Here is a 14,799-nt window from a genome sequence, read left to right as displayed (position 1 = left end):
TACTCTGCTCTGGTTAGGCCTCAGCTGGAGTATTGTGTCCAGTTCTGGGCACCGCATTTCAAAAAAGATGTGGAGAAATTGGAAAGGGTCCAGAGAAGAGCAACAAGAATGATTAAAGGTCTTGAGAACATGACCTATGAAGGAAGGCTGAAAGAATTGGGTTTGTTTAGTTTGGAAAAGAGAAGACAGAGGGGACATGATAGCAGTTTTCAGGTATCTAAAAGGGTGTCATAAGGAGGAGGGAGAAAACTTGTTCACCTTAGCCTCTAAGGATAGAACCAGAAGCAATGGGTTTAAACTGCAGCAAGGGAGGTCTAGGTTGGACATTAGGAAAAAGTTCCTAACTGTCAGGGTGGTTAAACACTGGAATAAATTGCCTAGGGAGGTTGTGGAATCTCCGTCTCTGGAGATATTTAAGAGTAGGTTAGATAAATGTCTATCAGGGATGGTCTAGACAGTATTTGGTCCTGCCATGCGGGCAGGGGACCGGACTCAATGACCTCTCGAGGTCCCTTCCAGTCCCAGAATCTATGAATCTATGAATTGTTTGGAGCTTTGCATTCCAATGCTACAGAGCAGTGACCTGGCCATCTGGGGACCTCAGCCACTCTAGGGGAATTTTATTCTTAGCAAAGGCAAGTATGGGATCATTATAAGACAGGCCTCTCAGGATCCACTGTAATTCCCTGATGGTCCACCTCCCCTTACATTTATAAGCCACTAAAATGATATCACCACATGTCTACAGTCTTTTATTATTAATAGAAAAGAAGTACCAAGAATGTGCATGGTACTTCACAGACAAGCACAAAGGTCCCCACTCAGAGGAACTTAAAAGTTCCTGAAATCCCCAGAGAGATTTAGATTAACAACAGTGTTTTGTGAGGGGATATATCATTAAAGTTGCTAGACCGCATATCCCACTAAGGCAAAATGGGAAAGGCATGGAAAGAAGTAGTTCAGTTTTCAACTCCCATTTACACTCCATTCATCCATTCCCCTGCTCAGCCTTAACTACTTCCCTTCTCCAGCCACAGCCCAAATTCAAAAGCTAATGGTGGTAAAGCAGGGACCTGGAATGAAGTGGATCCAATGTACTCTGGCACAAAGACCTCCCCTGGCCTGTTAAGGTGGCAGCAGAGCTATGGGAAGCACATGATGCCTTGGTACCGAGCCACTCAGCCTCAATGAATGGTGTTCCAGAGAGCCAAAGTAGCAGCACCAAATTAGCCAAGTGTCTCTGTACTGACGCATTGGCATATGAAGATCTCTCCATGGTACTGCTGCCCCAGTGCACCAGAAACACTAGGCTAAGACATTAGGCTTCCTGTCCAACCAGGGCCCCTACCACAACCATCCCCTCCCCTGTAGGCCAGCCTCTTCTCCCAAAATACCACATTAAAATCCCTCCTCCCCTCATCTCTGTTCACCTAACAGAGCCCACCTCCATATTCCCCACTGCTCAACCTGCCTGCCTGACCAAGGATCTGTGCAGAGGAAAGGAAGGATGGTCCACTGGTTGAGGCACTAACCCAGACCTTGGTAGACCTACATTCAAGTCCTTGCTCTTCCACAGATTCCCTACCTCAGTAGGTCACTCAGGGTATGTCTACACTGCAGTTAAAAACCCATGGCTGGCCCTCACCAGCTGACTCTGGCTCACAGGCCTCGGACTAGGGGATGTTTAATTGTGGTGCAGACATTTGCACTCAGGCTGAAGCCTGGGCTCCAGGACCCTGCAAGGTGGTTTATCCTGAATATGGGGAATAACTCGAGGGGCCTGATTTTCTACTGCACCACGGTCTGCTCAGGCACTTTGGAGAAGGGAGCTAACACAGGGGGGATTGTCCAGCAGCAATCTCTAGCTGCTTTAAGTTCACTTTGTACTGTGTACCTAGCACAACAGGAAAGGGACAGAAGTGGCCTATATCTAAGATAGATCAGAACTGGACTCTGTGAAATTTAGAGGTTGTGGGAGTTTGGCCAGAGGAACCCGAAGAAAGATGAGAACAGAACAACTTTTTAAAAGGGGCTATTTTAAAATTATTCTTTCACAAATTAGCAAGTAGTTTACGAAGGAGGTTACATAGAAAATTCAGTTGTCCTCGGAGGCCAATACTGGGCCAAACATGGAGGCTAAGTTCAATCATTCAAGTATGAAACAGATTTTAGTCTTGCTTCAAGTGCACGTTTCAGTGCAACCTTAGCTCCAAACACAAAGGACAACTTAAAGGGCCTCCCTCCACATACACACAAACACATGCACCAGCTTCCCCATAGGTAGAGAGCCACTATCACTAAAAGCACCATTTGCACTCTGCAGTGAAATAAAACAAATCTCTTTTCATCGTTTTTCACTGAGTTCACTATCATCAGTTTTATGAATGTATTTACACACGTACTTGTGAGCATGTGTATGTATGAGTGGGAACGTGGCACAAATGACAATGATTCAGATGACCTCTACTAGAATGGAAAACAGCAATCGCAAGTTCATCTGATCCCTGGGGAACTCAGGTTTTAGGACAGATACACAGACACACACCTTTAGAAACTACAGATAAGGAATGCTGTAGGCAAGAGCTCCCCCTGCTGGTCAGATGTGAATCAACAACACTGACTCCCTAGCCCGCTGTGCACCCACCCACCTGTGGCCAGTGAAAAAACCTGAGTGGACAGAGGTGAGACAGGCCAGGCCAGAACAAGGGCTGGAAAAGCTCAGGGAAGCAGGATCCGTAGCAGATGTTCATACAGAACTGTATACTGCAATGGAATTGATGCTGATGGACACTTCTCCGCTCTACAGATTGAGTGGAACAGCAGCGGCTGCCGCTCATTTGTAGCCTTATTCACCTTTCACTCACACTAGTGTAAAATCAACAGCAACACAACTGATGTCAATGGTATAAAACTGGAGTGAGCAAAAGGAGAATCAGGGCTCTTGTTTCTTGGAACACACAATGCTGGGCAAGAAAGATCACTGCTTCAGAACAAGTCCTGCCAGGCTATGTTCAGCAGGACTTGCAAGTAACCCATTACCCCTTTGGTAGCGCTCCTTCTCTAGCTTAACTCTTTTATTGAGCCAGGACTAGCGGGTTCCCCTTCCCTTGCTCCAACTATTGATTCCCTTCATCATTAATGTATGCTGTGGTTTTGATCTCGAACAAGCATTTTTAGAAGCGTTTTTATTGCTAAGCTAATTCTCGGCTCAAAAGCAAACCTTTGAGTCGCTTAAATGAAAGGGAGGATTAAAGCAGTTTTAAAAAATTAAACAAATAATTTAGATCCTGACTGGGTAGATCTCTCTAAACACTGGTGTGCACACACACACAAAAAAGACCAATATTCTCCCTCCCTCCCCGCACTCCTTACCATGTATCATTCTCTCCTGATGGATCTGCCAGATCTGCATTCTGCTGCCTGGTGTCAGCTCCACACACCCCAAGCCTGGAGGACATTGGCACGGTTCAGAATGAAACAACTTGCTAATGCAGCACTGGCAGCCACCACCTGGAAAAGGGTGACTGGGTCAGGGGCTCTTGCACTCCAGGCCTAGAACACTCTGGAGTGGAAAGTTTGGAAGGCTCTTCTCAGTAAGCCTGGTCTCAGCTTTGGTGAACATGCTAAACACTCAATAGAGAGACGATACACACGCCAAGGTATTTTTAGGTGAATGCACCTGCTGTGTTTCTAACAAGAAATAACATTGTACAATGCCTTTCAGCTGGAAAAAGAAAAGCGCATTACGAACAGTATACTCATTCACCCGGAACTGATAAGCAGTCACGTCTGGTGATGGCTCCCAGCAACCAGCAACCATTTTGCACCAGTAATACTAATGCCTTGTCTACACTAGAAAGTCTTCGCTGGTAGAGCTGGGTAAAATTGGAGATAAATAGTTTATTTGCCAAAAAAAAAAAAAAAAGGGGGCCGTTTCAGCCCACCCAAAACCATTAGGGGATTTGACACAAATTCACCAAATAGTTTCAGCCAAAACATTTTTGCTGGACATAGACACCAGCCACAAAACTGGGGGAGGGGAAAGCTGGCTCCTTTATAACCTTTAGCCCAGTAACTAAGGCACTCCCTTGGGATGTGGGAAACCCAAGTTCAGTTCCCCCCTCTGCCTAACGTGGAGCCAGGTTTTGAACATGAGCCTCCCACATGCCAACAAAGCATCCTAGACATTGGACTATGGGGTAGCCTCAGGCAAGTCTCTTGCAATCCCGCCTCTTGACACTGGTCCATGGGATATAAATTATCAAATAGCCATTGGAGCAGGGATTTAAACTTGGGTTCAAACCCTCGTAGTTGAGATGAAGCTCATACCAGTAAAAGAATCCTTTGGCTGTTATAGCTTATATCAGGTCCCTGAACAAACTGCATCTATGCGGGGGTGTTTGTTGGCACAGGTACGAAGGTTAGGGATGTAATCCTCCCCCCCGCTCTCCCAACTGACATAGCTGCGCTGGCAAAACTTGTAAGTGTAGACCAGGCATAGCTAATTAGAGTGGTGTGGAGGGTTTTGTTGTTGGGGTTTGAAATTTCTTTTCTCGGTGGGGGAAATAGAAGGTGCAGTGTGGGGCAGAGAGAGAGATAAAAGAATGAAAAATAATTTCTGTAATTGAAACTGCAGCATGAATTAAGGTGAGTGGACTGGAATTGTGCAAAGTGAGATCTGTGCGGGGCACTAGGGCCAATGCTCTGGCTTTTGGGAAGGGTCATAGGATCGTTAATCGCTACATCGCAGTCTGACTTCGTACTCGAAAGAGAACGGCCCCAGCAGCTCCAGGCCCCGTCACCACTGCTGATGTACCTCTTTGGTAGAAGAGACGCAGAGGGAAGAGCACCACCTACTGAACCACCTGGGCCTTTGCCTGCAGCACCTTGGCTCTTCCTTCGGAGCTGCTTGCTGTAGCCACACACCCTTCTGTCGTACTCTTTTCAAGTCATCTGAAATATGTATTTCCACAAAATCCGACAAAAACCTGACATGGTGATAATTTTATAAGCTATGTTGCTCATGTCAAATTATTCAACATCTGTCTTCGAGTTCCCACAAAAATTAGCATAGGATAGTGGTTTTTGATGACACCTATAGTGAAATATTTTGACTTCTACCAGTAAGTTGCAAACAACCTGTCAGGAGGATAATGTCAGTTTCCGAGTACTGCATATTAAAATAATCCCAGGGTTTGTTTGGAGCACAGTTCCACTGACCTAAAACAAGGCTCTGGCTACACAAAGGGAAGGAACCAACACGCTGTACAACAAGAGGAGGGCAGGAGAAGTCAAGCAGGATTTGTAGAGTGGTGCTGAGAATACTTAGCTCACTGATATTAAGGAGTTGCTGGAGATGCTCAGAAAGTGTTGGCCCAACCTGCATGCTGTGGGAGATTATGTTTATATAGCACCAGAGGCATAAATGGCAATTTATAGATATAAGACAAAGGTCTTGTGCTGAAGGGTATTTATGATCTAAATCCAATGGCTAACAAGGAAAACTGACTGACCACAGGGGAAGGGACACATTGGGTGGACCCAAGAGAGCCACTGTATTTATACAAACTACCTACAACACACCTTCCAAAATAAAAATCAGCCAAGAAGCATCTTACAGACACAACCCTGCTGCCAGTTGAGCCTACGGTCAAACTCATCAACTTCAGTTTAAGCAGGATCGGGTCTTAAAGAAGCAGCCCTGAAGGAAGGGATGGGTGGAATGGCAAAGAGGCTGCAAAGCAGGCCATCTGGCACTGTGGCTCAGCTGGTGGAACATCTGGACAAAGGAAGGAGAGGGAGAGGAGCTGTTGGTTCAGATCAGCTGGCTAGAGATTAATATTACAGTGTATCTGTGTGCACTCACAGCCCAACACCGAAACACACAGAGCTTGCAAGAGATGAGGAGGAGTCCTGCTTGGGTGAAGGTGATGTAGAATCTCTAGGAACAGAGGATTGGCCTACGAGACAAGGGTTCAGGAACCAGGAAACAAACGCAATGCATGTGTGTGTGTTAAATGAAAGAGACTGAGGGTTTGTGCACCAGCCTAGAACATGTTTCCCCAAAGCACTCATATGACAGAAGCAAGGAAAGATTCCCCACATAGATTTTTATGCTGCCTTCAGCCCACCCCATTAGACTGGGAAATCTACAGCTGATTCTCAGGGTCATGGATCTTAAGAGAGAGACATTTACTGGTCTCTTAGTCCCATCCTCAGAGGCCGAGACAGGATTGCTCCATATTGCAAGCACTATGCCCGGTCAGATTTATATGACCCAAATGACAGGTCTCTTCCAGCCCCTCCTGTTAGGAGGCCATCACATCTCACATTCAGGACATTTGCCCTGATATCCAGGCTAAAAATCTTTTTCATCCCATTAGCATGTTGCTATAGTCCTTGTCTCTACCCTAAAACATTCCTGAAAGGTAGTTCTTTCTCGTCTTCTGCAGCTGGAGGGTTTTGGAAGGTTGGGGTGGAATGGACAGCAACCCACCATCTTTGACTCAGATCAAAAGCAGTATGTTAACATTGAGAAGCTGACAGTATATCGATAAAAACACTCCATCAATGCCTGTGAACTGCTGTATGTGGAGTAAGTAGAGCAGCAGCCTAAGACAAAGCTGGAGAAGATTTTGAGGTCCACAGGGCCAACTTTAAATAAAGTGATGGAAAAAGGGCATGCCCCTCTCCCCTGCCCCATCCCCCTTCAAAAACTCCAATGAGTTATTTGTAGCGGAATAGCCGGAGAGAATCCTCCCTGCTCCACATTTTGGTTCCTTTGCTCTAAACGTTCAGAGCTACTCAGCCAGGGGAGGCATTTCCTCCTGTCAGTTTTTCTACATTTTGGAGCATCATTTGCTAAGTGTATCACAACCTGCTGCTTGCCTCAGCGTGTGGCTTGGAGGCATGAGCGTGGCTAGCCCTCAGGAAACACACACATCATTTGGAGATGGGTCTTTCACACAGTCAACAGTGGGCTAGCAGGCGTTGTCTCTTGGCAGCCCACTGAACTGCCATACTATACGAACTGATCTGACTAGCCTCACCATGCCCTTTTAGCAAACAGGGTTGAATAGATGGAATCAGCTAACGAGGAGAGGGAAGATTATTGGGCTTCAGACACGCTTCAGTCATTATAACAAACACCAATTTGTGTAACAAGCCTCTTCAGGTAACAGGCTAAAAGTACCTTAACTCCTAATTAAATTGAATCTCCTTTGTAGGCACTTCTTTCCCTACAAAGCCTCACACACATTTTATTTATACCATCCATCTCAATAAACCTCTCCAACAACTCAGCTCTCCTAGACAGAGGTCTTTTGTGCACATCCATGGGGGGGTATTATTTAAAGGGTACATCTCATGGATATTTTATCTGGTTTAATCTGATTTAATCGCACTAGATTTACTCTAATAAAATATATTTATAGTCCTCATACAAATGCCTCTCCTCCACTCCCATCTCCGCCATTAGAATATTGCAAAAGAAGGAAAATGTTCTGAAACAAGATTCTTGAATTCCCAAATGAAGTGCCACATGAGACAAGCATTTCAACCACAAAATACTCCAACTATATTTAGCTTGGGGCTATAGCTAGAGATTAACATTTAGGACAAAAGTAAGGGAAGCACGCGTTTCTAATCCAGTTTTAGATATTGTTGCAAATATAATGGCCTCACTCGAGCACCGGGTGAGCCAGCAATAACAGCAATTTCACATCTAAACAAACAGCTCTGGCTAGAGATTGTGCAGAGCGAGTGTTAGGGGAGAGACCGGAGGAAGGATCGGAAAAGAGGATATGAAACTATTAGTCACCATAAAAGTTTGTGGTGTGCTGACTGCGGCATCCAATGTTCTGAGTTGCACTCACAGAGATAGCGCTATATTAAAAACCCTGATTCTCTTGAGATAGCGTAAGGAGGAAGGGGGAAAGGAGGCTGGGTTTTCCCTTTATTTGTGCAGTTGAAATAGCAAAATAAATATGAGTAGTGTACAGTTCTGACTTTAAAGGATGCCTTCATCTTACTGTGTCTGTCTCTCTCTCTTTCCTTCTGAAAAAAACATCAGGAAGATATTCTGAAGATCTAGTTTTGCAGCATCTCTGATAAAATATGAATTCCCTGGCATGGATGGCTGGATAAACAGTATAATAAACCACATTTGAAGGAAGGTGTATACAAAACAAGAGTGTGACAAGAGCGAGAGAGCTTAAAACTGATTGAAGAGGCCTTTTAAAGCAAAGAAAACTAGTAATAGTTGGACAGCAGCTGTCTTACTAATTAAAAATAAAAGTTTGTCTAGGAACACAATACCCATCCTCAGGGATTAAAAAAAACCTGCATATACCATGTTTATGTTGCCATAAATACATTAGACTCCCCATCTCACTGCTCTTGGGCGCTTCCTCCAATGTCCCTCCAAACCTGCAATCCCTCCTCAACCCACACACACTGCAAAAAAAAAAAAAAAAGTAAAGCCTCTACTTAAAGTAGTTATTGTACAAAACAGATCTAAACTCAAATTAACACCCCAGCCCTGAGGGGGAGAGGAAGAATCGTTTCCCATCAAAGAAATACATCATTAAAAAGTGACCTACAAAGACTTAGCCACAGTCAGTGAGACTGAACTCAGCATTACCAGAGCTCACACAAGAGATTAGCTACGTGCTCTTCAAAAAACACATAAGGATTGGGAGCCCTCTCACTGGAGGTCTATCCTCGAAGCTCAGAGAGCTCTCCTTGTTAGAGGAAAAGGCGTATCTTCAAGAGGGACTTTATAGCAAGGCACAATGGAGTTGTAAGCCAAGATAAAGCAGGCTTGTTGTGGGGGGGGGGGGTAGTTTATTTGTTGGAAATGCAGCTCTCCTTGTAAAGCAAAAAAATGTGAGAGTCAGTAGGGGGGCGGGAGGCTGTATTTTGGAACTGCAGTGCTTGCCAAAGCAAATCCTGGGTGTACTATCAACTTGGAGCCTGTCTTCAGGACAGAGGACTGTTCTCATCAGCATGTGTTGCTGGTCAGCCCTGCTGCCCTCCTGGAAGCTGAAGGGATAAATAATCTATGTCTGTGGGAACCGTACCACGCTGGGTGTCATCTGCGCTTGCAGTTTGCTAGCTGCCTGCATTCATTTGCAAATGGGCAACAACAAAAAGCAGCTAAACCTGAGCTCTGCCAAGGAAATAATTTTAAAGAATGACAGCAAAGTAACACAGCTCAGTAGGATTTAAAGGCAAAGTCACCCCCACAGCCCTTTTCAGTTAGATCTGAGCACTGTACAGTCCTTGGGGATTTGGGGAGATGCTTTCTTAACCCAGCCAGGCGCATCCAGTCTACACCTTGATCACTGCTCCCTGAGCATCTCTCTTATCTAGCTCCTAATAGCCTCAGTGCACGTGCGCTGACTCTTGCAGCAATTACCCGGGACCCGCTCGCTTTCAAAGCCCCGAGCGCGGCGTGGACTGACATCCATCTCCTCCACCCCCTTCCAAACAAGCGCTTTTATTTTATTTGTATTTTACTACTCTCCCTGCAGCAGGTGATAGAGGGAGCTCCCAGTGCAGCGGCCCTTTGTCAAATCAGCAGGGTAATAAAAGCCAGACCGGTTAGGAGAGTATTCAACACCCAACACGCACACACCAACCGAGCTTTTTTTCCACACACAGCCTCAGCGAGGAAGATTAAAGGCAAAGGAAGCCCAGCAGTAAAGAGCCAACAGACGTGGTGTCCTCGCACGAGGGAAATAAGACAGCGCAGAGGCAAACAAACCCCACAGGAAAGATTGCAACTTTGAGCTCTTGTTGCAACTGTCAGTACAAGAGTGACACTAGGTTTTGCAGCCGAATCGCTGCTCTAGAACGTCTCTTCCTTCTTGAGCAAGTTTGGAAGGGGGGGACCTGGGGCTGATCCATGTGACACAAATTGCCGCTTTCTCCTTTAAAAAGCATCGATTCGGAAAGGGTTACGCGGTGCAATCTCCCCGCTCTCGTACATTTCAGGCGGCCCGGGGGTTACAGGCAGGAATTGTGAAGTAGCGACGGGGTCTGGAAGCCCGATTGCTACATCAATCTCCTCGCTCGGGCTGCCAATAGCTGTGCCAGCATCGTTTACTTTCTCCTGCAGGTGCTTTTTAACTTGGATCTGATAGCCTGGTCCGCACCCCACCCCCACTCGCCCCTCCCAAACCGGGATAGAACAATAACGTCTCTTACCATAAACCCCGTCTCCCTTGATGTACACCGGCACCACAGCCAGGAAGAAAAAACAAATAATCTCCATCTTCAAAGCAGATCCCTCATAGCCAGCGACGAAAAGCAGCCCAAAAGGCCAGGCAGCATCCGGTGGGGGGAAACGAGAAACGGGCGAAAGCTACTTCATCCACAGCACTTCCACCGCCTCTGAGCAGGGAGGGATCCAGGAAAGGCTTGCCCGGGCACAGAGCGCCTCAGCCCGGCCAGCGAAGTCAGCCAGCGCCGCCTGGAAGTCGCCGATCTCCGCACAGTCAACTTGGACGAAAGGGAAAAAAATAGCCCAAAATAGGAGCAATAGTTAAAAATAAACGGGGGGGGGGGGCGGGAGGGGAGGAGAAGAGGGGAGGAAGGTGGAAAAAACAAACCAGGGCCCCTTCCCCTCCTCCCCCCGGGCTCCTTAGGAGCTCCAGGAAAATAAACACAACCTCACACTCACACACACAATCACACCGGAGCCCAGAAGACACGGATCCAGCGGGGAGCAGAATCCAGATAAACTCCAGCCGCTTCTCCCTCTGCTCTGACCCGTTCCTGTCACGGGGGGAGGGGAGGGTGTCACAAAGAGACGCCAAACGCTTCCTGAACTCCCGGGCTTCCCAAACTGGCTGCCAACTGGGGCCAACTTGAGAGTCCTCGCCCTCCCGCCCGCTAAGGAGGCGCTGGCTGAAGCCCCAGGAAGGCACAAGGGGGAGGGAGGGAGGAGGAGGAGAAAGGGGTGGGGGGAGGGGATAGGTGACTCTCTCTTTTAGTCTCCAGCTCTTTTAGGGAAGGGGCGGTGCTGTCATTCATTAAATCCAGGGAGGGGTTTGTTTTGTTTTGTTTTGTTTTTAACAGCAGCTCCCCCAGCTGCTGAGCTTCGGGCCCCAGCCTGAAGTTGCCCAGGTGCATCACATCAGCCCCGCTAGCCTGGGGGGAGCGAGGAATCGCTACAGCACACGCACCCTGCTTAGTGGTTTGCAGTTCAGCTTGGCTCTTCTCCCCTCCCCCTCTCGCTCCCTTCCCCCAGCCAACCTGGCAGATCTTTCTGGCTTCCGAAGTTTCCCTGAGGTCGGGTTGGCTGGTTGTGATGGGGGCTTTTAATGTGTTTTTCCCCCTTTCCCACTAGTAGGTGGCTAAGAGGTGCAAAGCCAGCTGAGGCTTTAGGAGGCTGGAGAAAGTTGGATTCTTCTTGAAGAAGGCTTTGGAGACACAGGTCCTGGCCCCGCCCCTTCCTCCCAAAGTGTGAAAGTCGGGGGGGGGGGGTGATTCTTTTCTTCCTTCGCCCTCACCCCCAAGATCTTGGATCCGCAGTTTCAAGCCAGTTGAGGAATCCGAGGCTCACTCTGTGTGCACTGTACAATCTAGTGCCTGGATCCGGCTTTACTTCGCCCCTTTGGATAGCATTCGCCCGGGCAGAGACTTAGCCGCCCCTGCGAGCTCGGCGCCTCTGGCCTACAGCTTCTCTGGCCTCTTCGCTCCTGCCTCGGGCTGACCCGAGGAGTGAGATGTCCTGAGCCCCTGTGCAGATCGGGAGTGACGGTGGGTCTTCTGTTCGCTGCACCTCTCCCCCGAATTGAATCTATAATCCGCCAAGACCCGGCTGCAAGTTCTGCCTCTTTTTTCCCCCTGGGGCTTTTCATTTTTTTCACTCCTCTCCACTATGTGCCCCCCCCCTCTGGTTAAAGGTGTGGGGTGGGGAAGAGCCAATTAAATCTTCTGTGCTTGAAGACGGCCCTGCCTCCTGCCCAATTCCCCGGCCTCCCCCAGGGCACATTAGAGAAAAAAAAACAGGGCTGGGCAAAAAAAGGAATCTGCGCGACTTTTTCTCCTTTTCTTTCGCCTCCTTTCTCCCTCCCCTGCAGAGAAATGTCAGAACCCAGGCAAGGATCCATTCATCCTGGGGGCACACGCGATTCGCGGCCCCATTCCTAAGAGGCCAGGGGCAGAGGAGACTGGAGGAGTTGGTGGTGCACACGCTTGGTGCAATGAGCGTGGGGACGGGTGCGACACAGACAAGTTGGACCGTGTTCGTAGTGTAGCATTGTGGTACGTGTCCGTGATGTGCAGTAAGCATGTGTGCACGCAGGGTGCCTAGGTGGGGTGTGTCTGTTGGTGCACCGGGGTGTTGGGTGTGTTGCACGGCCTGCACGCTTATAGTTCCTGGGTTGCAGGGGTGTGTGCTTGTGTAGTGTATATGTTTCTGCACACTTGTCTCTGCATGGTTGTGTTCCACGGGTGCGCAGTTGCATATGGTCCAAGCGCGCCGGATGCTTATGCACAGGTGTGGTTGTGTAGGATGGGTCTGGACTGCACGTCTGCTGGCGTTGCACGGGCGTGCATTTGCACATTGTGCCGGTGTGTGTAAGGCTGCTGGTGCGCGAGGCTCCCTTTACCCAACCAACGCGTTGAGGCTCGGCCGCGAACGCAGCCCCGTGGAGGAGCAATGAGTACTCTACACCAGGCTGCCTTCTGCGTCTTAATACTTTCGCTGCAATCATCCAGACGCCTGGTGCGTTTGTTCTCCTCGCAGGGCAATGGGAAAGACAACCTCCCGCGGCAGAGTTTGGAGCACGGCTGAGAGCAATCCGGAGATGAAAAAAATACACCATCCCCCTAGAATAATAATAATCCAATTGCTGCAGGTCCCTGTAGAGCCTCGGAGGCAGAACTCCGCCTTTCTTGTAAACGTCTGTGCCTGGTTTCGCGGAAAGAAGGCGCTTCTCCTCTGACCCAGTGAATGAGATGCTCCAGCTGTCCCCTCTGCTCCTAGGTGGTGGAGCAAACGTCTTACTTCTGTTCAGTAGGTCAGGAAGCTTCTTTTTCCTCCATAAAGTCCATGTGAAAGACACCCCCACACACACACCCTTGTGGGGGGGGGAAGGGGGAGTCTTAAATCAAAGTTGCTCCGAGAATCAAATCTATTCCCATCTCCCCCCCCCCAGTATTGTTAAAAAATGATTGGTTGGGGGGGCTGGAGGTAAGATGTAGCGAGAACGTAGAAGAAGCTGTTGCAATATTAAACAGGGAGTGCACAGGAGTTGCTGGGAGAAGAGTTATGTTGAGTTTTGCTTCCAATCGAACGCAAAATATGTCTAATGAACTATGGAGCCCCCTTGCCCGAGTTCCCGTGGAAAGACTCCGCTCCTTAGCCTTCGCAACCAGCTTGAGCATTAAACAGATTAGCAAAGGCGCTTCAGGGTGGGGGATGTTTTAGCAGGGAACCTTGGGGAGATACTGCAAGTGCACTGACGTTTTTCAGGAGAGAAACCCATTAATATTTTTCTCGCTGCGCACACAACTGAGGTTTCGGAGAAGCTGTATTCGAGATAGCAGTGGAATTGATCAGCTCTCTTTGCAGTGGTTTTGTAAACATGCGAAGACGAATCAGGAATTCCAAGATATCTGGATTATTGGGGGAGGCAGGGAAGGGGAGGTTAAAGGGATCTGTGTCCCCCCCCTTCCTCTATGTCTCATTACCCTGCTTTATCTGTCATTGTTATTTATCTCTGCGTGTGGTGGACATGGCTTGGATAGGCACCGGTAAAATCTTTCAGGACGGGGGGTTTATATACTACACCCTAACAAGGGAGGGGATTTAAGCCTCTCTGCGTGTCTCCAGCCTCTCCCCTTTCCCTTTGCAGCCTGCCTAGCTATTCACTGCTTCATGGACTCCCTCCAACGCATCAGAACGCTAATACCACAATCCCCCCCCCCCTCCCCACACACACACACAGAGCCGGGGGCGCAGGGAATCAGCAAACGCAGAACGTAGGAGCCGCCAGCGAAGTTGTCCCTGGCAAGTCTAAATAGGGGAGTTTCCATTTCCCGAGGTCTCTCGCGTAGCCGCCTGTTTCCTTCAGGCTCAGGCGCCGAGGGCTATTCTAGAGCTGTAAAGCCAGATCTCTAGAAACCTCTATTCGTGGGTATGATTGTTCCGCTAGGAATATTTTCTCGGGGAATCATTCAACTCTCGAGCCTTATTTTTTTTTAAAAAAGTGACCCAATCAAGAGTCCGCCTGAAGATAAGGTATTTAGACATATCCAGCCTTCTCCAGCCTAGGAACCAGCTGGCGGTTTCCTAGTGCCTTGGCCCCCAATATGCTTCTAGACCAGCATCGTCGGCGCTGTAGTTATCCGCGATTTTAGAAGACACTTTGTGATAGATCATTAAGGAAAGTAGCGGCCTTTGCTAATCACGCACTTTGGTATAGTGAACCCACCCCGGCCGAAGTGATATCCCTCTGTCCCTGGGGTCGCTGAATCGGAACCTGTGCAGCCACGGAGAGAGAGAAAGAGGTGTGACACCGAAAGGAAAAACCACTTGTAAAAGGCGCACTGGCAGGGATTGATTCATCGTGTGAACAAGAATCATACCCAGGGTTAAACACACACGAAAGAAAGAGTAATCGCCCAGAGAACGGCTGCTTATTAATTCATGCTCTAACAAATAAGCAATTAATAGCTAGAGCTGCTAATTAGTAAGCAGGTATTTCTATTATAAACTGTATTCAACCATGGAGAGGAGCAATAATGTACGGCAGTGACAGAGGCAGCATGAGCAGCCAGACTAGC

The 14,799-nt window shown here is 48.2% G+C and overlaps 1 protein-coding gene across 3 annotated transcripts in view; it reads right to left on the bottom strand.

The window, feature by feature from the left end:
• MDGA1 (MAM domain containing glycosylphosphatidylinositol anchor 1) overlaps positions 1-10,847 on the bottom strand; it is a 200,230-nt gene extending 189,383 nt beyond the window's left edge. For all 3 annotated transcript variants that reach the window (XM_054021452.1, XM_054021453.1, XM_054021454.1), the window contains exons 1-2: positions 10,685-10,847; positions 10,210-10,503 (exon numbers count right to left, since the gene is read on the bottom strand). In XM_054021452.1, the coding sequence (XP_053877427.1) occupies positions 10,210-10,276 (67 nt within the window). In that variant the 5' untranslated portion in view covers positions 10,277-10,503; positions 10,685-10,847. The remainder of the gene's footprint in view (positions 1-10,209; positions 10,504-10,684) is intronic.
• Between the last annotated feature and the right edge of the window lie 3,952 nt (positions 10,848-14,799).

The sequence above is a fragment of the Malaclemys terrapin genome, chromosome 3 (genome assembly GCF_027887155.1).
Source record: "Malaclemys terrapin pileata isolate rMalTer1 chromosome 3, rMalTer1.hap1, whole genome shotgun sequence".
Lineage (NCBI taxonomy): Eukaryota > Metazoa > Chordata > Testudines > Emydidae > Malaclemys > Malaclemys terrapin.
Note: the sequence above shows the minus strand (reverse complement) of the source record. Positions and strands in the feature narration are given on the sequence as shown.